The sequence below is a fragment of the Heliconius melpomene genome, chromosome 1, assembly GCF_056956725.1.
Source record: "Heliconius melpomene rosina isolate 202511_hmr_F chromosome 1, ASM5695672v1, whole genome shotgun sequence".
NCBI lineage: Eukaryota > Metazoa > Arthropoda > Insecta > Lepidoptera > Nymphalidae > Heliconius > Heliconius melpomene.
The window spans coordinates 1,465,720-1,488,685 of record NC_140389.1 but is presented as its reverse complement, the minus strand read 5'-3'; the positions used below and the strand labels follow the sequence as shown (position 1 = coordinate 1,488,685).

The window sequence follows — 22,966 nt, the reverse complement described above, 5'->3', positions numbered from 1 at the left end:
TAGGGACAGTTGTTACATTTTACCTGCATGAAAATCAAGTTTTATTTAAGTAATATTTTATCATGGCTATTATAATAAGTTATATGCATGACATAATATATACAATTTTTGCTAAAATATATTTATAATAAAATAGAATTCCATACATGTAAACAAAACTATGTAGCTTACATAAATTATAACATGTTAGTACGTTTTTTTTTTGTTAGTGTTTATTCTTCAAAATATTTGAAACCTAAGAAAAAAACTATAGAAATTACAATAAAAATAATTGGTTTATTTATGCAATAATAACCTTATTAATAACGTTAAAGGTGAAAAACAATATAATTAAATGTCTTATTAACTAATACCTAACTGTTCAATACTTTTTTTTCTATAAAATATTGCTTTATCTGTAAGTTGCGTGACGTCTGGCTGGCCTCGTAAATCGTGTAGTAGTGGGGGCAGCGCCTCTCGCACGTCGCACGGTTTCTATTTTGCGTTTCTCGAATTCAATTTAGTTACTTTATCGCGCTGAGTGAGACATCATTCGCGCTAGCATATTTAATTTATATACAATATAGTGATATACAATAGTTTTTTTAGACAAACCAAACGTTTTAGTGATAGTGAAAAGGTTATGAAACGAACTGTCTATAGTGTCAAATGGACTGTAACTATAGTTTAGTGATTTTTATACGCAAACATTTGGATTTTGTTGGAAGGAATCGTGCGACGTAACCGAGGAACAGGCTGTGATTTTTGGAATACAAATCGTAAAAAGTGTTACATTTGACGTTTGAACAGTGTAAAGATAGCTTCAGGTGACATTGACGCGGAGCTTTCACGGAGGCGTTTTATCGCCCGCGTCTTAGGACAGTGCGATAGATTTTTAAATCGGCCGTGTAACCTCGCAACGGCGCCCTCTGCGAGCCGTACTTGCGACAACTTCAGTACGGTCCATTGCAGGTTTGAGTATGCTCGCGAAATACATTACGTGTCGTGTTTACTTTCCCTAAATTGGATATAATTTTGACATTAATACCAATTGCTCGATCGCGACGACGTGCGGGCTAGATATTCGGTGAGGCTACATGGTTTTGAAGGGTTGAACCATGGCGACTGCAGAGATGAGTCTGCCTGACAAGAAGCCTGAACACGAGTCGGGATACTACGAAGGCAGCGATCAGGAGGGCAGCATGGAGTGCGGATGCCCTTCACCAGTCAGCTCGAGGAACTCCTCGCATTCGACCAAACACAAACACCGTCACAGTGCCCACAAACACAAGAAGGTGGCAAACAAGAAATTGAAATCTGAACAGCCTGTCAACGGTCACAGTAATATGCATATAGACAACAGTGTTGAAATTATTGAGTATACAGTGGTGAAGGACAAAGTTAGTAAAATTGAGGAGGAAGTGCCAGTTCCAGGTCCTAGTAAACGGAGCAGTTCCGTGGAACTTATCGGTGGGACAGTGCCCCCTCCAGCAAGGGATTCAGTAGATTGGAATCTCGTGGAAGCTAGTAAAATTAGGAAAAGAAGTAAAGGTTGGTACTATTACTTTTTTCTAAATTAGTTACAGTAGTTAGTTAAAACTGAATGCCCTTATTCTTTCTTGATGATTGTAGAGGCTAAGGTATTTAGGTAGTTTAGTTTGTTTGGTGTTTTTTAACAACATGATTATTATTTCATTCATTCATTCATTAAGGTCAGGTAGGGTCATTAAGAACTTTAGTGTAATTAGCAAATCATTTAAAATGTCTTTTTCTAATGTTCTCTACATACTATACATTGTAATCTCAAAACAATATATAATGATTAATTAATAACACTCTTAAGTAAGCAATAATATTTAATTTTTAATTAATTTGTTAATTATATTCACTTAATAGCCATATATATCTGCAAGGTTTTCATTATAAATGTCTTCACATTTATTCCTGCACATAGTAAAGTTGACAGGGGAGCCAATGTTAAAACTCCTTTTCCCACTACTCATTCAATACATTGAGTGTTAAGTGGAACTCAACACTATTATGAAAATAAATTACTCTCGGAGTGGAGATTGAACCCACAACCATCACATTTACAATCAGTTGTTATCCTACTGCACCACAATATCCTTGATCGAATTATTCAAATTTCAGTATAACTATAATATCATTTTATCCAAAATAATATAAAAACTTATTTTGAAGTAACTTTTATCATAGCAGGCGAAGAATAAATTAAGTATTATTTCTAAATGTACCAGTGTTTATTAATGTCAGTATAATGGTTTGATGGAATGTGGGGATAGGAGAGTCTTAACACTAGATTCCCTCTGCCTCTACTGCTATATATGAGTTACAGTGTGAAGCTAATAAAAAAGATTTCTGCTGTAAATTCAAAAACTCTATATTTATATAGTTTCATCACATTTCTGACATCATAAATAATTCAGTGGAGAAAATAAACTAGTTTCAAATGAAGGTTATTTTCAAGGAAAAATAAATAAAAATGTACAGGTATATTTAAAAAAATATTTTAATACAAACTATTAAATATAATGTTTATTTTGAAGTATTATTTATTTCAAGTATACAAGTATTATGTCTTGTATTAAAACAATTTGCAAACCAAAATCGAGGCTGATTGTTAAGTGTTGTATTTTTAGGTAAAATTCAAAACAAAGTGAATACTTATTTTATTATTTAGTATTTTATGTGTAAAATACTCATTCTTATACAATTATTTAAAAAATAGTAGTGTAATGTACAAAAACTGATATATAATTCTATTACTTCCCTGTTACCTGTTGCATCATACTTTGTTTCTATCTAAGCAATAAAAAGTGGTTTTCTTGATAATAATTTACATAAACACAAGTCATGTTAATGGAATGGAACCCACAACCAGTTGCATTTGCAGTCACACACTTGTGCCCCTGCGCCACAATTGGCCTCTAGTGACATTTTAAGTCTTAAATATTTTGACTTTTGAGGTAACAGAAACACTACATTATTTTGTGTCATATGTATAGTCTGGTGAGAGGTGGACAGACAGAGAGCTGTAGTAATATCCTAATGTATCCTTTGGGTACAGAACCCTAAAAATGTCAAATTGAGTTAATTTTACCCTTCTAGGTATAATGTGTCTGCATGGGCAGAACTGAAGTAAATAATACTTCTTCACTATGCTGTCCTTGTTTACTCTGCAAAATGTGCTACAAGAATGTAGATTAAAAAAACTGAAGTTAATAGATATGTTTGGATGTCATTTATTCACAATACTGCTTGTTCATTATAGTATCGAATCTGATAAAGAATGCTTATCAGCCACAGATAAAAAATATTTATATACTATAATAACATATCAAACTATGTTTTAAAACATTATCAACAATGTGAATTCACAATATACCTATAAATTATTAGATGCTAAATTTACACTGTCAAAGTTCACTTGACTGAATTGTATAATAAAAAAATACTGTCAAGTAAAAATAGCTGTATGTTTTAATATATGATATATCTAGTATTTTTTTATTTACATGACTTGACTTATTTGGTGTAACTTTTTTGAAAATATTTTATTTTAAGATTTTTTTTTGTTTTAACTGTTATTACCATAAGCAATTTTAAAAACATTGGCCTTCTTGTGTATTTATAGACCTTTGGTATACTCTAGATAGTAAAAAAGTTCAACTTTTTTTGAATACACAGATTGTAAAATAGTTATAGAAGAACCATGCTCAGGTATGGCAAATTGAGAGCACAAGTAATAAAATAATGGCAAAAAAAGATTTATAATGCAAGATAGAGTGGTAAGAGAGACGACAACTCTTCAATTAATCTTTATGAACACAGTATTGTTGATATTAGAGGGAAGTCACCTAAAAAAAACGCAAGGACTATTATGTATGAAAATCTAGATGACAGTATATAATTGGAAGAGGTATGCAGAGACCATAGTGTTAATGCTCATTTTACTGTGACAACTCCACTATGAATAAAGTGGGAAGCTAAAAAAACAAAAGTTATTTATATACACAATGATTTACTATATATTAATGCATTTTAATTTGCAAAACAATATCTAATATCTGATAAGAATAGCAAGCATTGCTTGACTTTTAGATATGATAATCAAGAGGTTACTGTACTACTGTATGTTAAATTATTTGTGCATATCAAATGTTTATAACATACAATTTTATGATATTTTTTATATACTTCTTTATTTACTTTTATCTCAAGATAGTCAGATCGATAGACTAATTTTAGATATTCTCTGTATTTTAAAACAAAAATATTTATTCTGTTTAATAATAACAAGTTCAACTTATAAGGATTTTACTATAAATATAATGAAGTACTGTATCATATCTTATAATTAAAATAAATTATGTTTTAAGAGATATTTATAGTTCTTATCAATTTCACTCTTCAATTACTTTATATTGCATTTTTTATATTTTCTAGCCTATATAATATGTTGCTTTATAAACTAGTTTCAATCATCAGACATCAATATTATGAGTTAAGTAAAAAAGTCTATAGCCCACTTGTGCATACACTGGAATATGTGTAAGCATAAGAAAAAGATAACAATCAACAAGTAATAGAATTCACTACTTTTATTTATTTATCAATATCAGGGAAATTGATAATCACAAACATAAACTTACAACCTCAGTTGACTCCAAATAGACATTATTTATGACACTAGTGAAAAGCCACGTAAAAACCACGAGGGACTCCCGGAGGGTATGTGTGTGCGGATTGATGACAGAGGATGAAGCATCAGCGATATGCAGAGATTGAAGTGTTTCGCACTCCTAAAATATTGCTATGGCTTTAATATTTCTATAAGTTTATAATATTTGTATGACTTTTTTGTATTTACATAATATTTCCTAAACTTTGGATATTTCGTATTTATACGAAATATCTGAGTTGTTTTTACGAAACATAATATTTTATAAAAAAAGTATTATGTTATTTTAAGCGATACAACACAAAATAACCTAAACAATAGAATTTGTATTGTTATCTATAACCATGTGTTTATGTCGGTGGTCACATCGGTTTCTTACTATCAGTCCTTGACGTACCGCGATAAGGCCTTATCAACTACGTGTCCAGTCTTAAAATTATAATATAAAATAAGAATTAACAATTCTAGAACTGGCCAGTCGTGGCGCAGAAGCAAACGCGTGTGACTGTAAACGCGACAGGTTCTGGGTTTCGATTCCCACCCAAGGAAATGAAATATTCAATATTTTCTTCCTCTGATCTCAACGCAAAGCGAGGGGTTCAGTTCCGCTGCTCAGAATTCGGAGGGAAGTGGGAGCGGAGTGTTTTTACACTAGACTCCCTCTGCCTATCAGCAGGATACGGGATACAATGTAAAACTGAAAAAAAACCTTAAATAATAGTATGGAATTTCATGCAAAACTTTTAATCTCTTCCTCCAGTATTACAAACCGATTTCAAATAACGAGGTTATCAGTTTGACCTGTATGAACGTGGTACTGGTTGGAGATAAGTTGAGATTTGACTATGACGATTTATTTAGGCTTGCAAGCAAAGCATGTATGGTAAAATTTGTAAGTTTGTGTATGCATGTGTATTTGGCCATATATTTATCAGATAATAAATATTTTATATAAAGATGATTTTATCTCATATGTTTCAACTTAGGAAATAATCAAAGTTTTATTAACATCAGTTGAGTATTTTTCGTTTTTTTAAAAAAAATCCTTTTAATACATGCTTTTCTTATTATATCTACGTTATTAATAATATTTTTGTTTTCGCTATTACATTTAAATAACTACTCAATATAATTGTTGAATATATGGTTTATGCTGATTGCTAATACATTGAGTAATAAACATAAAAATTAATTTGTATAATTAATGAAAAAACCCAAATTGTCGATACAAAGCTGTAACATATAATTGTATAGTGAAAGTAACTTTCAAAAGAACTCATTATTATGAGCTATTCGGTTTTTTATGATAAACATGTCGTTTTACACACGGTAATAATATATTATGATCCTTTATTTTGAATGGTATTCATTTAAATAAAAAAATATTTAGAAACTAATATCATAGTGGAGAAAGTGTCTTAATGGGAACGGAATGTAGGTTCCCATGTCCCATTTGCCTACCCTGCTACGTGCGCAATTCAGCGTGAAGCGAAAAAAAGCAAAAAAAAAAGCGAAGTGAAGTGAAAAAAGATCTTCAATCTCTCTGCTTTCTCTCAATCTCAAAATGTAAACATATTTAAATGTATGTAGATAAGAAACAAATAGTCATTGTTAAGCAAACTATTATTTGTATGATTTGTAATAGTTCAATACATATTATGATGTAACACAGTTTATGTTTAAGTAAATCCATTAGCTTTTATTTAATTGTCGATGAGTCTACGCTTACTAAATCTCTCTAACTAATCAGTTTTTTAGGCTTAACACTGTATTCCCTACATAGCAGATTAAGTATAGGGGAACCTTTCCATTTTCCACTTTTAAATCGAATTCTGGTGGCGGAACTCTACGCCGCCCTTTGCCTGGTAATTTAACGAGGCAATGCTATTACTATACATTAATATTTAAAAAAACATATACCTATATGCCATTTTACTATTAAGTATTGAAGTTACAGACATTAACAGGGAAAGGTCAACATTATACTTCCTTTGATGTCATTTTATAATTAGTTGTAATGAAGGTTTTAAATATATTCTTTTTAAGTTAATTAAAAAAACGCTAAATATAAATATTATATTTTTGAATAACATTGGCATATGGCTAATATCCTGCTGGTAACTTTGGTTTCAACAGTCTTTTAGACATATTTCTTTATATTTTTTTATCAGTGATTTCGCTGTTAAATAAATGAATGATACTAGTAATACGCTTATTGTTATTTATTCTTCATTAAATCAAAACTATTCATTATAGATACTCTATTGTGTTTTGATTTGCACATAAGAAGCATACTCCTAAATGATTTTTCTACGAATATGTACATATATAGGGACCTTTCTATCAAAATATATTGTTAGTGTTGCTACAGCAATAATATATATCTGCTACCGTTAACGCAAAACGAGTTTTCTTTAAATCAATGGCAATGACTTTTCCTGTTGTTGAGTCATGTGATCTAACTTAATATGTTGTTCTTATACAGATATACATTATGATGTACTTTGATTTTATATTATTTTTATTATTGAAAATTATTTTTTATTTACTTAATGAATCTAATTAATATGAAATACTTTATTTTTGTGTGGGCAGCATGAACCTAAAAACTTGTCCTGTTTCTTAACACCTCCTTGTTTAGAGATTATGTGGAAGAAGAGTAACATGTTTATACTAATATTAAAAAGCGGAAAAATTGATAAAGCTCACTAATATCAGGAACTAGAATTGAAAAATTCTTTTTGTGTTGGCTATCCAATTGGCTATTCATTTTTCGAGAAAAGATATAGGCTACAATACGACGATCGTTTCGAATGTATAATTTGCAGTTAGAATTCGAGCTCGGTGACGCGGGCGAAGCCGCATTATATATAGAAATATTTCATATTAAGTGAGGAACTGAAGTGTTTTAAAGGAACGTTATATTACGAACATAACAGTTCGGGATACAGGGTTAAGCTAAAAAGGTATTTCATGGAGTGGCATCCGAATCCACAACCACAGTAATCAACGCTTAAGTAAAATGCCATTAAATACAATAGCTATAGGCTCCTTTCAATAATACTATATAACTTTACATTACAAAAAATACATAACGGTACAGAAATGTTTCTTTCTAGGTTAAAATTTAGGTCGAGACGCGGATGAGATGTTTATCGTATACGAGCTTTGATTGGTGATCTTATAGATAAAAATAAAAATACTTTGTCCTCTTCAGATAGTATATTCGATATTATTAATCCTAGGATTGTAAATATAATAATGTCTTATTGTTAAGCTGTTTATCTGGTTATAAACGTAGAATTTTTGTGAAAGCTGGTTAAATTATATTTTAAAATGTTTAAAAAGGCTATATTTTTGATTTGTATTGCATATGGCACGTGATACAGTCTAAGGTGAGAGTCATCTCATAAAATTTACTATATCTGTAGTCATACAAATATAGTAAATTTTACATTAAAACATATAGCGTTAGTTTTATAGGCTGCAATAGGTATAATATACCTAACATATTCCCTTTTGCCTTCCTCGATGAATGGACTACCTAACACGAAAATATAAATCGTAATGGTAGAAGTTCCTGAAGAGTTGTATTAATATTACAAAGTTCGATGAAAGCTTTATAATATTAATACAAATCTACAGCACGAGGTGTACATTGTGGTGTTGCATTTTGTTTCTCTGGTTTAAGTTAACTTGATTAATTGATTAAAAATTAAGCAAAAAAACATCGATTTATGCACATTTATTTTTCACAAACTGCACATTTATATGTTTTTATTTGCGCAGCTTACCTATAGGTAAAGAAACGTATGCAGCGACTTAGTAGCGAGCTGCTCGAGTTCACCGTACCCGTGACTTTGAAGCGATACATATTATTTACTATTATGTAAATCATCTTTTTTATATATGGTTATAGATTTTTGTTTAATTTCTATTATGTAATATATTAGGGGAAACATATTTGGTACATTTATTTTTTTGTATTCTTATTTATTTTCATCATAAGGAATAAATGCTGAGATAAGTGTCAAATCAGTCTTTTTTTTAATAAAATGGGATGACTTAAATATAAACCAAATGTCCTATCGAATTTACAACTATCGTTGCGAAACAACTTCAACTGCGCCAGAATGGCGTCAACTATAGTTTACAATGCCACTATAAAATAATAATAAATTATTATTATGAAGTCACATAAAGTTAAAATGGCAAGTATTAGAAAAATATACTTTCAATTTATATACTTCAATTGCATTTAATTTTTTTTATATTCTCCAAAATTACCAATTCTAATTAAAATTAATTCAAAATAGTCACTTAAAAGTTTTATCTCGTATTTTTTGTATTTTAAATTTGCATGTGTAAAATATTTACCTAATTTTTATGTACGCCATATTGGTATGGTAATAGAAAATTAATTTAGATATTCGTAAGCTGATGTTTATAAATTTTTATGTAAATATTATACAGTATTTTTGCTATCTTTGAGTATATATTTCTTGTCAATTTTTTTATTAAATTGGGTTTTAATATCTAAACGGTTTTATCCTGTAATAAAATTGATTCTTTCTGGGTACCTGCTATAATATGCAAAAGACGCGTGAAAATAAAATATGTTTAATTTTTTTTTCGTATCCCTCTAAAGAGTATAATAAGTATATATATATATATATATTTTAATTTGTATAAAAATATGGAACCAAGTGACTGAAGGTATATCCAAATACGATAATACAATTGTGTTTGTTTATTTTTTGTATCTACGAATTAAAAAAAAATCGACGCTTGATAAGTGAATAATAAGAGTGTTTTTGTTACAGTTAATCTAAACGGCGCTTCTAAAGTGGACATATCACATTTCGACTTGCTCAAAGTACTCGGCACTGGAGGTGAGTGTAGCTATTAAATGTATTTATTGCATTATATATATAAAATACATTGTAAATGTTGGAAATATTCAATATATCGCTCTTTTGGTACACCGCGGAATCCCGCGCATAGCAGGATAGACAGAAGGGAGCAAAGGAACTTAGTGTTAAGACACTCCGTTCCGTGTTCCGTTCCGTTTCCGTTCAAATATTAGTTTTAGTTGCACATTCTTGAGGCATTGCGTATTGAGTGGTGGAACTCAACGCCGCGCCTTGTTTCATTACCAGAGCGAGGAAATTAATATATTATGAAATTTATTCCCTATTTTTAATTTTAAATACAGTTCCTTAGATAAAATTTAATCTTAAAAGTACACTTGATACAGTTATATTAATGAAAAGAACCATCGTTTTCTATATAAAAAATTAAAAATATACATAGATAAGAATCGATACTGCATATTACTAATCGATTTCATGAACTTCAAAGACAATATAAATAACCGGAACATAAATTTAAAGCATAACAAAGTAATCTACATTCCAAACGTTTAAGCACCTGACCGTCTGTTTGACCACTAGCTACGTTAAGCAACGAACGGTTCAATGACCCACCACGTGACGAGGAAGTCCGGGGGATAGAGAATAGTGACAACATGTTCCGCCACTCATTATGCAAAATATCGAAAATTGGGAGGATAGTGGGGAACCTAAACAAAAAAAATGGTTTCTCTGTTTGGGAGTTACCACAGACAGATATACTGATATACACACAATCAAACTTATACCACCCCTTATTTTTCGTCCGGGATGTATAAATATTTGCCCCCTTCGACGTCGAACTTGCAACCATCGTGTTGCCAGCCAACTTCAGCTGCGCCAGAATGACGTGAATTGGTTACATGATGCCCTGTAGTTTAACTGTAGATAGTTTCAAATTTGATCTTGGGATTTTTCTTATTTTGATTTCTTCAGGAGTGAACAAATCATAAAAATTCATAAAGCCTAGCTTTAGGGGGCTACGACTCGTCGACAGTACTGTAAAACACTATGAACGGTTCAATGACCCACCACGTGGCGAGGAAGTCCGGGGGATAGGGGATAGTGGTTTATTTTTAAACGTGATCTGTATAATTTTTTACTTGTAATTGTAGGCGTTTAAAGTGGTTTAAGTGCTTCGAGTTTTGTTATTGACTTAATTTGAATGAAGGTGACGTATTTTAGTTAGTTTATTGTATGTATGAAAAAGGGAAAATGTTTTATAATTTAAAATGTAAATTTTTAAAAGCTGTATCACTGACTTATCTAATTTTTCACAACATTTTTACTGATGAAACTGAGGGAATTGAAGTAGCTTTAATTACAATACATCCATCTATTTATTAAAAGCTTTTATTTTTTATTATTAAATATAAAGTACTCATTTAAAAACAATAAATATTTTCATATAGGCGTGGTATTCAATCCAAATTATTAAGACGAAATGCCCTTCATGTTACACGTGCGAGTGGAGGAAATACTATTTTCTATGCATCGCCATTGTATGGCCATATATAATTCTAGTATAGACAGTTATATCTTTTGTTATTATGTTGTAGAATTTATTATCTTTATTAATTTTTACACTGGGATGGTTATGACTTCAATGCTCACTTCTGACAATTTTCGTTCTAATCCAATTTAACTTAATTCTTTTTGAGGCCAGTCGTCGCGCAGGGGTACAAGGATGTGACTGTAGACACGACAGATTTTGGGTTTGATTCCTACTCGAAGAAATGTTCGATAAAATATATTATTCAACAGGCTGTTACATGCGGCGTGATAAAGCGTGATGCTGAAAAAAAGTGCTAGGCCTCGGTTAGGACGTTAGAGACGGCTACATTAAAAGTATTTAAATTTATTTCAACCACTCTAGACTCAATGAAACCAGTGCTTAAGTATTAATATTAATTAATTAATATTACATGCGGTCATCCATTTCTTCATATAAAATTAAGGCTATATTTAGAAATGTTCGAAAGTTCTTGACGTCTTAGAAGAATAACACCAAACATTGTGAAATCAACGACGTGACTCCGCGCAGGATTTCCAAACAAGTCAACAGAGGCTTCGGTGGTGCACTGCGCAATTTTACTTAACAAATTAGATTTTTTTTATTTCGGTACTAATTGGTGAAAAAAGAAAATTTTGTTTTTATATTTAGATATTTTTATAGTAGGTTTATTATAATTTTAATAAAATAGGTGTATATATAATTTTAATATAAAAAAATATATTGGTACGTCACACTGTTCGTCACTCTTTGCCTTTTTCATTTTCTGTATCAAGTCAACCAGTCCCAAGTATGTATTTTAGTAAATATCATTTTAATATTTTTTATTGCATAACCAAATAAAAAATATATTGTAATATTGAAAGAAAATAAGTTGCTTATAAAATGAAACTTGCAGAATCTTGTCTTTACTTTCATAAGAATTGGCTTTTGGAGTGTGGTAATGTTAACACGACGAGTCAATCAAATTGACAATCGATAAGTATTATCTATGTCTGAAAAGGTCAATACTAATTATTATTTTAGCTTCCCGCTGTATCCCGCATATAGCGCAGGTCAGGCAGAGGGAACCTTGGGACCAAGTGTTACTCCGTTGGCATCGCGTGTTAAGGTGCGGTACTTAACGCCGCGTTTTGAGAAATGGAAATATTAAATATTTCATTTCCTCGCGTGGGCATCGAACCCACAATCTGTCGCGTTTATAGTTACACGCTTGTGCCCCAACTGTCCTCATTAATACATCATTCCATATTAAATGTATTATAATACTCATTATAATATATTTAATACGGAAACGATCACCTAAATATATATTACTGTCATATTTAGTAACTTCTTTTTATCTTTACGCTAGATGGGCATGGGGACCCTTATGGTAAGTTACTTTATCGGTTCTCTTTCAGTACATTTTGAAATATTGTGCACTGGTTGGCTGATCCTAAAGACGGCTTTTGTCCAATTAAAATGGTAAAACATTTTAATTACAAGTATAAATTGTACCCCGAGTGGGACTCGAACCCGCAATCGTCACGTTCAGTTAGGCACAAGTTTATTACACTACATAATAATTTTTTCATTACCTCATATTCTCAACTTCCGGATTGTTTAACCGTTTTAAGTTCCAACGAGGTTCACATTAAGTAAGAAAGAACTGCAAATCTGCCGAGCATCACCGATTGCATGTTCCCAAGGGTGCTCATACACTGTGAAGTATTAATGTTACGTACAAGGCGTTTATCCGGTCAATTGTGTAACGGTTCATATGGTTTTATATGGAAAAATAAAAAAAAATCTCTCTATGTCATACTTATAAAGGCGAAATTTCAATAATAACACCTGTTTGACGATATGTTTTAAAAAAAACAGCGTCTTGCTTTTTGTCGTATAGAACGGTAGGCAGAGGGAACCTAGTGTCAAGACACTCCTTTCCCCACTTTTCTATTTTTGAGATATTGCATATTGAGTTACGGAATCCAACGTCGCGCTTAGTCTATTATACTTAGAAAAGTAGAATAATTTACTTTTCGGTTCGTTTCTTTGTTTGTTACCACAGAAAATGAAAATATTAAATATTCCATTGACTCGAGTGGAAATTGAACCCACATCCCGCCGCGTCTACAGATACATACTTATGTCACTGCAGCCTCATTATCTTTACAGGATTCTAAAATATGCATTCGATGTACCTACTGGATTAACTAAATCTAATGAACCGCTTACTTCCAGTCTGTTACCGAGTTAATTATTTTTCAATAGAACACAGCTACAATTACCAAGAGTTTTAAATTTTAACGTTCCGTAGAGTATTGTTACGCTGCTGATAGTTTGTTTTTTTTTTTCGATTTTCTATTGTGTTTGCTATTGGGAAGTGGTTTAAGTAGGAAATTGGTCTTTCAATTAGTGTGGATGTTTAATTTTCTTTTTTTTAAATTTATATTTGAGTTAAATGGCTTTTTTTACGAAAGATTTTGGATGGAGTAAATTCTCCGTATAAAATAAATTACTTTTCCTTTTTTTTTAGTTTCATACTGTATCCCGCATTTATCATCTGTATTTGTCGCTTTTCCAAATATTGCGTTTTGAATGTTTCAACGTGGAATTCAACGTCGGTCTTTATCTGTTAACTGTCAGACCGATAAAAGACAAATAAAATCTTCAAATAGGAATTGAACCGACAACCATTACAGTCGAACACAGTGCCCTCAGCATGCATATGTGTGCCTTAATTTTTTTAAATCTATCTGTAGCGAATTACACGACTATCTATTTAAATTGTATAATTGAAAAGAAAAAAGGAAATTATTAGTACCTATAGCAGATTTGGTAATAATATGAAAGTAATGCATTAGATCCACTGATATTAACTCGTACGTAAACGTGACCCGTGGCACGTGTACAAATATAGTTCGGTCGACGAGTTGTGGCCTCCCTGAAGTTAGTTAGCTGTAGATGGATGGTGAACAATGCGCTAAAGTTCAGAAACCCACGACTAGTCGACCGTACTGTACTTTAGATTAGAATTTCACACGCTCTGTCTATACTTGCTTTGGTTAGTTATAACTGATTGAAAATGTCATGTTAACTAGAAAAGGCTTAGATGCCGTCGTGACGCAGCGGCGCAGCGTCTGACGGTGAACACTATTGTCAGTTCGATTCTCACTCGGAGAATAAATTATTTGCATTTACTTGCTCTAGTTACACAAGGCGTGGCGTTAAGTTAATTTCTCCAACAAAGAATTTAATTCACAACCATCACGTGTAGAGAAGGCGTGTAATAAACGATGGCGTCAATTGGAAATGTTTGTACGCAAATTTCCACAAATCAACAACACGGACGCGTCAACTGCAATCATCGATCAAACCCAGTGACGTAAATTACGTCTTGGAACTAGCGTCACGTTGTATCCCACTTACAACAACGTAGGCTATTATCTAGTGTTAACACACTCCGTTTCATGCGCGTCGCCCAATTTTCGAAACATCCCTTGTTATTCAATGGCAAACCTCAACACCGCTCAATTCATTACTCCAAATAAGAATCGAACCTAAAACCTTTGCGTTCTCTGCCAGATTCTCTGCCGACTACGACTTTTATATGACGTCAAAATTAAAATCTAATCCAACGTCTGTTACTACGTAATAGGTCGGCTAGCTTGCGTCATTTGCGTAGGGTAGGTGATACGAAACTAGCATTTAGAAATGCTAGAATTATGCTTTGTATATGCATCGTCGTGCCATTTTGTCACGTGCCTCTATTAATGTACTGAAGTCGAAGTGTATGATAATATACTACAGTACAGTCAACGAATTGTGGCCGCTCAGAAGTTAAGGCTTCTGAACTTTTGCGCATTGTTTCTGGAGAAAAATATAATCGAAAGTAAGAAATCATCGTAAAATCAAATCTGCGCAGCCATCTATCTACAGCTAACTTCAGGACCGCGACGACTTGTAGACCGTTCTGCAGTTTTATGAAATAGATGAACTATTTCTTAGTTAATTTCTTTTCTATGTTTTTCTGTTTAACCAAATTCAAAAATAAGGGTTATCGTTTTGATCTGTATGTATGTGAATATCACAATTCATCAAATTGGATAGTATTTGATCGGGCGTCAGTGTATTTGTTTGTCTATTTTCTCGGAATATAAAACTCATATTAAAATGTGGAAGTTATAAGAATGGCTTAAATTATTTTAATAATTTTTTTTAGGATAAGACTAAGGCTTAATTAACTAGACAAGACAAATAATAAATATCGATCAAAATGTTTATATTGATTGTTCGAATGCCGTTACGATTTTAAAGTACCGCTGTCTTCGAAAATGCTTAATGCCCACACCGTTCGTGTTTAGAGTTTTAAATATTTCACTATTTGACCACCTTCACTAAAACACCGTTACGCTACCGATGATGTGCTGCTTGTGACAATTTGTTCAGGCTTTTTGTAGTAAATATTTAAAAGCATTATATAATATATATAAAACTGATAGTTTAAAAAAATAGTAAAACTGATAGTTTTTCTAAATAGATTTTCAAGAAATTTTATTTAAAGCAATTGTATTACGTGAATATTGTTAATTATGCTTAGAAACATATCGACGCCGGAAAGCGATTTTGTCGTATTTCAAAAGAGCCTTCTTTGATCGCTTTCCAGCGGCATTATAAAAATTTAACATCGCGGAACCCCAATTGAGTGAGTTTTAGACAGCTTCTTATGGAGCTAGAAGTATCTAAACATAGGTGTAACCTAGAAGTTCTTATACTTTGGTAATTTTTTGGTCTTAGTACATTGACTATGGCTGAATTGGCTATGTCCGTAGGTTTAAATCCTGTTACGTAATTTTTATTCAGAAGTTTCCAAATATTTTTCTTTCTTTAATGTGTGAGTAACATTGTAATAAATGTTAAATATTTATTTATATGTCTTAGTATCATACTTAAATATACATTTTATTATGAACTTGACTACTTCACATCCGTTTACCATATAAGATAATAAAAATGCACGTGACACAGAAACCAAGAACTATATTTTTTTTAATAACTGGGAACGTATATTAAATACCTTATTATTATTAAATATGTTTTGTTAAAATGTCTCAATGATTTACATTTTTGATTTTGATAAGGACGTATTTTGTAAAATATTTTTAAATTAACGCTTTTTATTGGTTTTTCACTGTTAATTTTGTTACCTTAAACAATTTCTACTTCTAATTTGTATATTACATACATATATATTACAAAATTTTTCTTCGTGTTGCCTATATTACTTTCAAAATAAATACTGATTCTATTTTTTGAATGAAATTAAAAAAGTTATAAAAATGTATTACGAATAATATGTATAGTGGTCTGGATTAATTAAAAAACTAAAATCTGAATTCCTTAGATTCCCACGCACTTGTTCATTGCACGAAATAAAATCGGGACAGGACGGGACGCTCAAAAAGCGGGATGTCCGGTCAGCTGTTTCTACGGACTTTTTTTTCGTCTAACTCGCTACCACTGTCGCTCAGTTTCTATGTTGAAAGATATTTGAGAGGTTATATGATAGACTTTATTAGTTATGTTGTTTTTTTATATAGTTTAGATGAACTGGATATATTTAATATTTCACGTAGTTGTTTTCTATGTAAAGGAGTATAAAACAAAGTTGCTTCCCACCGATGCGGTATCAATCTTTTTTCATTTATGCAACCGATTTTAATAAGGTTTTTATGTATAGCAATGTGAATTATGAAGAAAGTGATAATGGTATAATCCACGCAAGTAAAATCGTGAGCCAAACGCTAGTAGTTGAAAACGTACCATTTTAAAGATTTTCTTGCTACTTTTAACTTCTTCCTTACCATGCCATACTATAAATAGAAAAATCACTATGTTATTAATAGTTTATATAAACTAAAAAAAATCTGTTACACTTAACTGTGGGATAGCGATCAGGTTGTAGGAGCGAAGCCAGGACGGCAGTCGCGTCGGTTCGTCGACCCCCGAAACTGGCGCGTAGCGGTGCCCGGTCGTTACCCGCCCGTCCTTACGCCGCTGTGACCTTATGTCCACCTGGCATTGAATATTTGCTAATTGTTTAGTTCAATTTATATTACTTATATGATTTTTGACTTTTGATCGATATTAGAATGTGATTAGAAAATTTTGCTTTGAACTTGGCGGTTTTTACAGTTATCACGTTGTTTTCTTGTGTAATACTTGTTGATTTAGATTAACTAGGTATATGTTAATATCATTCTTAAAATCTTTTATTATTATATTTATTGATTACTTAAAACCCAATTTTAAGATAAAAAACTATCCAAATTTTGATAAAACTCATCTCACGTAAATAACAATTAATACGAATATGTTTAATTTGTATAATAAAATAATGTAGTAACGAAATCGGATGTACTCGTAAGGCATGATCGTGATCGTATTGATAGCCTCGTCCATTGCTCCCGTAATCCATAGACGGTTCCGTGAAATTGCAAAATGTTTTAAGTTTCTATGTGTTTCGTCACCATGACTCGGATGTGTCGATTTATTGGAATTATATCTAGTTAAGATAGCTGTTTGTATATTTTTTGTATGGAGTTTTGATTATTACATACATATATGTATATCATATTTATTTGGTTTTAGATATTGGAATTGTTTTCCTGTACTGAAAATACCTACATTAATAAATAATATTTAGATTTTGATTTCATACAAAACGATAGGAAATATTTTTAAAAGTTAAATAAGTAAAGGTTTGTATCGGTTTATGAATATTATTTAATATGTAAAATGTTATATATTACTTAATAAATTCACAGGCCGAGGCAAACTTTTAAAAGAATTCTTGTAAAAGAACATTTGTAGTTGATATAATTTTAATATATTTTATAATTATTGCTGTAAGTGGGGTACGGAGTGTAACAAAACTGGCCCCTCTTGCCCTGCTATATGCGAAGCGAAACGTAAAGCTAAAAAATATCGCTTTAATTGTGGAAATATATAATTTTCATAAAAAAATAAATAAATCAAACCCAAAAAAAAGATCTAAAGCGTTTACGGACAGACTCTGTTTAATCTTGGTGGTGACACGATGTTTAAATTTTTATAATATACTAATTATTATGTACGGATGTGACAAGGATAACTTACGGCCCGGTAAGTTTGTTTCACGTAACACGCAACCCGTGATGGGTGGTCGCCAAAAATCCCGTTTTACCTTCATAATGTGTAAACATTTAGTAAAAATTTTGTTCGCAGCTGGAACCATTTTATATGTGTAAATTTATTTATTTTTATTATTTATGTGGTATTTTATTGATTAAATTTTATTTAACCCTTATCTTCACAAAAATTTTTTTTTTAAGAAAAGCAAAAAATATGCATACTGGTAGCTTCTTTGGGCTACAAAAAACATAAAAAAAATAAATAAAAAAATCATAATATGAAAATTTCGGAAAAACACGATGTATACTATACTATACATTGCTACACGTACAGTGATTCTACCATTTTTAAGAATGTATATTATACTATACATTGCGATGCTTAGGGAGGGTGGAAATGTTACTGGTAGCTTTTAAAATATACTGAAAGATTATTGTAAATAATATGATTTTAAATAAAAACAACTATATTAATGGAAGTAAAAATGTTTAATTAAAAAAATCATTCTCAAATAATTTTTTGTTACAAAATAATAACTCAGAGATCCTATTGCTTGCGGTGGTACTCCAAAAACACCTTCGATTCTTCACAAAACAAAGGTAAACCTTACATTTTATGCACATGGTACGTGCCTGGCCAGCTTTGCAGTACACATGTACTTGCACATTTGATATCCGGTTATTTGCGGCCAATGGTAATATTTTTCATAGCCAATATCATCGCAAGATCGTTAAGATACCGGTTTTGTATTTTTGCTTGGCGGGAAATCGTGTAAATTTTTCACTGAAATGTTTCGACTTAATAGTCGTATATAAAGCTAAAACTATTTTTACTTCCAACACCCATAGTCTCTTCTTCTTCTTCAGCGATAATGCCCGTAAAAGTGTCATCTCTTATGTAGAGCAAGAACTCATACATGATGTCACACACCGACTCTGATTTAGTTCTTGAAACTCCATTTACAAGGCTTATTTGGTTTATATTGACGTCGATTTTCTTCTTCATTCATTCTTTACAAGAAAGAATTAAGAAATGAGGTGTAAGAGACACTTCGGTGGTATCGGCATGAATATCAGCTGCATGCGTTCCTATCTCATAATCAGAAATTTGTAAGAGGTTTAACCTTTCGAGATTTGAATTTATCGATGGCTCTGAAGAACTTTCTGTTGATCCAATCATTCCAGCTTCATTACTATTACTAGCTCCGTCACTTGTGTCAGAGTCTGCATTCTCTTCAGGCACCAAGGAGAAAATGCGCCTAGCTCTATCACCCATAGAGTTTAAAACCAAAGCAAAAGACACATGCAAAAAACCAACACCAAAGATAAGCCAAACCATATTGTGTTATAAATAGGTAAATAATGAATGTAATATTATTTGTCCCTTTATATAGTTAGGTAGTCATGCAGTAATAATAATAATAGTATTTTTTATGGGAATCGAACTTCGATGTGTCTTTGTGTGTAAGCTTTCTAGAACCACTATATCAAGGCGGCAGTACAACTGTCTTTTACATTATAATAAAATTGGTTTAGTATATAAGGAAAACATACTTGAAATTTACATTTTATAGTAAAGTTCCAAAAAATATTGATCCTGTGAAGTTGGCAATGTATATTATACTATACACCACCGACGAAAGGTAAACGACTGCAACTGCGGCAATGTATAGTATAATATACGTTATTAAAAAACACGAAAAAAACATACTAATTCATATAGCGACATCAGCATATATATAAAAATGTGTAAGAACAGACATTTAGGCATGTGTATTTTATAATAAACATACATATTTAGGAGTACAAACATAAAAATAAAATTAAACTTACCTTAGAGAAATCTGAGCAGCGCGTCTTGACTGTTATTTTTGACAATTTTTTTAAAACTATCATAGATAAACTACTATTTTTATTTTTGAAGTATAAATAAATGTCTAGAAATGTCATATGTTTAATAAAACTAAGTTAAAAAATATTTTATAGCGATCGTATATTTTTATAAAGTTGTATGTATAGTATACTATACAAAATGAAGATAAGGGTTAAAAGACAAATTTATTAGTGAACGTTTGTACTGATTTATGCCCAGTTAAACTTAATTGACATTCCTGAGTGCGGTTGTTAGTAGATCAGTTAGAAATCTATTGAGCATGATAAGAACCATAACTAAAGTACAAATATAATTGTCTAAAAAATATTATTATATATAAAAAGTGTCGCATTGCATAGCACGTTATGAATATCGCGGGCTAATCTTACGTTGCATGGTGTTTAGTTTTAGGGTTCAGTCCACTTTTGTTACACTGTCCTGTAAAATATTGAAGGGCTTCTTGTTAGTACTGAGAAATGTGATAGTGGTAATACTCACAATTTAAACTATAATAATATATATTTTTTATATTATAATTTGTAAAAGCATAAATACAAATATAACTTCAATTGCTAGAGATAAAGATGTTATAGTTTCTTTATTATTTTGTAAATTATCTTATCTGATAAATAATACAAAAGAGTAATGTTAATTTCTATTTCTCTACTTTCCACTTTTTGACGAGAGATGCGTTTCAACCGAGAAAAGACGTTGTATATATTGTAGTACTAATAAAGGAAAAATATACACAATTATTACCTGCATATATGTATATTATATAAAATATATAATAATCAATTAAACTACGGAACGCTCAATATTTAATTACAAGCTCACTTATCGATATTTTAAGGGGGCGTAGAGCGTTGACACCGGCCCGGGGTTAGACCACCCGCATGACGATATGCTCTCACTCGTACTGCATAACGAGGACGATTGTTCACATATGAAGTCTTGATTAGTAGGCGACAGATTTTATCTTCTGTGTAAAAACCCATAATTTACAAATTATGGTAGGATTTTATGGGAAATTGCCTTTTCTGTGATCTTAGCTTTGTTTCTATACGTGTTTCTTGTTTAAATTTTATACATTTCACTGCTACCAAACACTGCAATAAGTCAGTCTATCTTGCTCCTTCTTGCTCTACAAGTTGCTCCTTCTTGCATTCCATATTCCTCCACTCGACAGATAAAAGGATAATATTTAAAAATATTTCCCCTGCAATGGAATATGAATCCGCATCGCTTGTCAGCCTTACGTTTTATTGTTATTTAAATCAAAACAAACATTGTAATGTTAATAAGAATGTAACCCTTTCTCATACTTGCCCTTTCGTGAACTACAGTTCAAGTGTATTTCACTGTAGGTACCTAATATATACGGGGTTGTAAATAATTCATAGATAACGACAAACAAATGGTGTGTTTTATCATATGAAACTAAAGAAACGGTGAATTTTTACTTCTATTACAATTTTTTATTATTTTAAATTGCTTTTTATTAACGTTTGACGTCAATAAGTATATTATCAACATTATAGGTATTTGTATATTGAAATTGTGTGTGTGTTGTTTTGTAGTTTCGCGAGAAATACATATTGAGATATATTATGTTATATATTATAGGTCGTCGTGGGCCGATGGCACAAGAGTGTGACTGTAACGCGACGGTTGTGGGCTCGATCCCCACCCGAGGAAATGAAATATTTATCTAAATTTATATTTCCATTTCTTCACTCTTGTTTCGAGGCAACATGCGGCGTTGAGTTTCGCCACTGAACACGCAATGTCTCCAAAATTCGGCGGAAAGTTGGGAACGGAATGTCTTAACACTAGTGCTGTTACTGCTGTGTGCGGGATACAGTGTGAATCTGACTTAATTTAATATATTATATCGTGCAGATGCAAAAAAATATAAACAATAAATTTAATTAATTTTGTTACTTAAACAAATAACAATTTTTTCTTTAAAAAAACCTTAACCTAAACCTATACTTAAAAACCAACAAAAAACAAGAAAAACGTATCAAAAATTGTCGTTTCCAATGAAAAAACGCCCTCTACCTAAGTCTGGGCGACTGTCGAGGTAAACAACCCTGCACAGTGCACATCTGCCCTTTGTAGCCACCTGGCCCACTGAGCTTGTGATATACGGGACGCGTGTGTGCGTGTGAGTGTATCACTATAATATTGTTTTTACCAAGACATCATATTTTTAAATAGTTTAGAATGAATGAAAGTGGAGAATGAAGTGTCTTGGCACTAGTTTCCCACTGCCTACCCTGTTGCGTCTGGGACACAACGTAAAGCTGATTTAGAATGAAGATTATCGCAGTATTGTGTTAAGTTATATTTAATTAAATATAACTTTAAATAATTTACTCAAAAAATTTTACATTGAGAATTAATCTGATCAAAAAGGAAAACAAAATCACATACATTTTGGTGCATGTTAATTATTTTTTCCTTATAACTTGTAATTGTTTAAGTCGAAATAATTATTTACTTTTTTCCTATATTTCATGTATGTTTAATTTTTTTTAATATATTATTTTATATAACACTAGCGAGCCAAAGAAGCTTAAAGTTGCAGTCAAATTATACAAAATCCATAAATTGTGGCCTATATATATTGAAGTACTAATATTCGCTATATTATTGTAAAGTTTCATCTAAGTCCGTTTAGCATTTTTTGCGTTCAAATGGAACAAATATCCATATTTACCAACTTTCACATTTATAATATTAGTAGAAATTAGTACGAAAACATTAGTAGGATTATTTCTAAATTCAATTTTATAGTTGTGGATTGCAATGAACGCAAGTTAAATA

General features: G+C 31.3%; 1 protein-coding gene across 2 annotated transcripts in view; it reads left to right on the top strand.

Annotated features, from left to right (window-relative positions):
• LOC146540890 (ribosomal protein S6 kinase alpha-5-like) overlaps positions 1 to 22,966 on the top strand; it is a 99,955-nt gene that overhangs the window by 9,067 nt on the left and 67,922 nt on the right. Inside the window, exons 1-2 of one of the 2 annotated variants that reach the window (XM_085207310.1) lie at positions 478 to 1,530; positions 9,505 to 9,573. In XM_085207310.1, the coding sequence (XP_085063436.1) occupies positions 1,098 to 1,530; positions 9,505 to 9,573 (502 nt within the window). In that variant the 5' untranslated portion in view covers positions 478 to 1,097. Of the gene's footprint in view, positions 1 to 477; positions 1,531 to 9,504; positions 9,574 to 22,966 lie in introns of those variants that run through there. The other variant, XM_085207299.1, reaches the window with a different exon arrangement.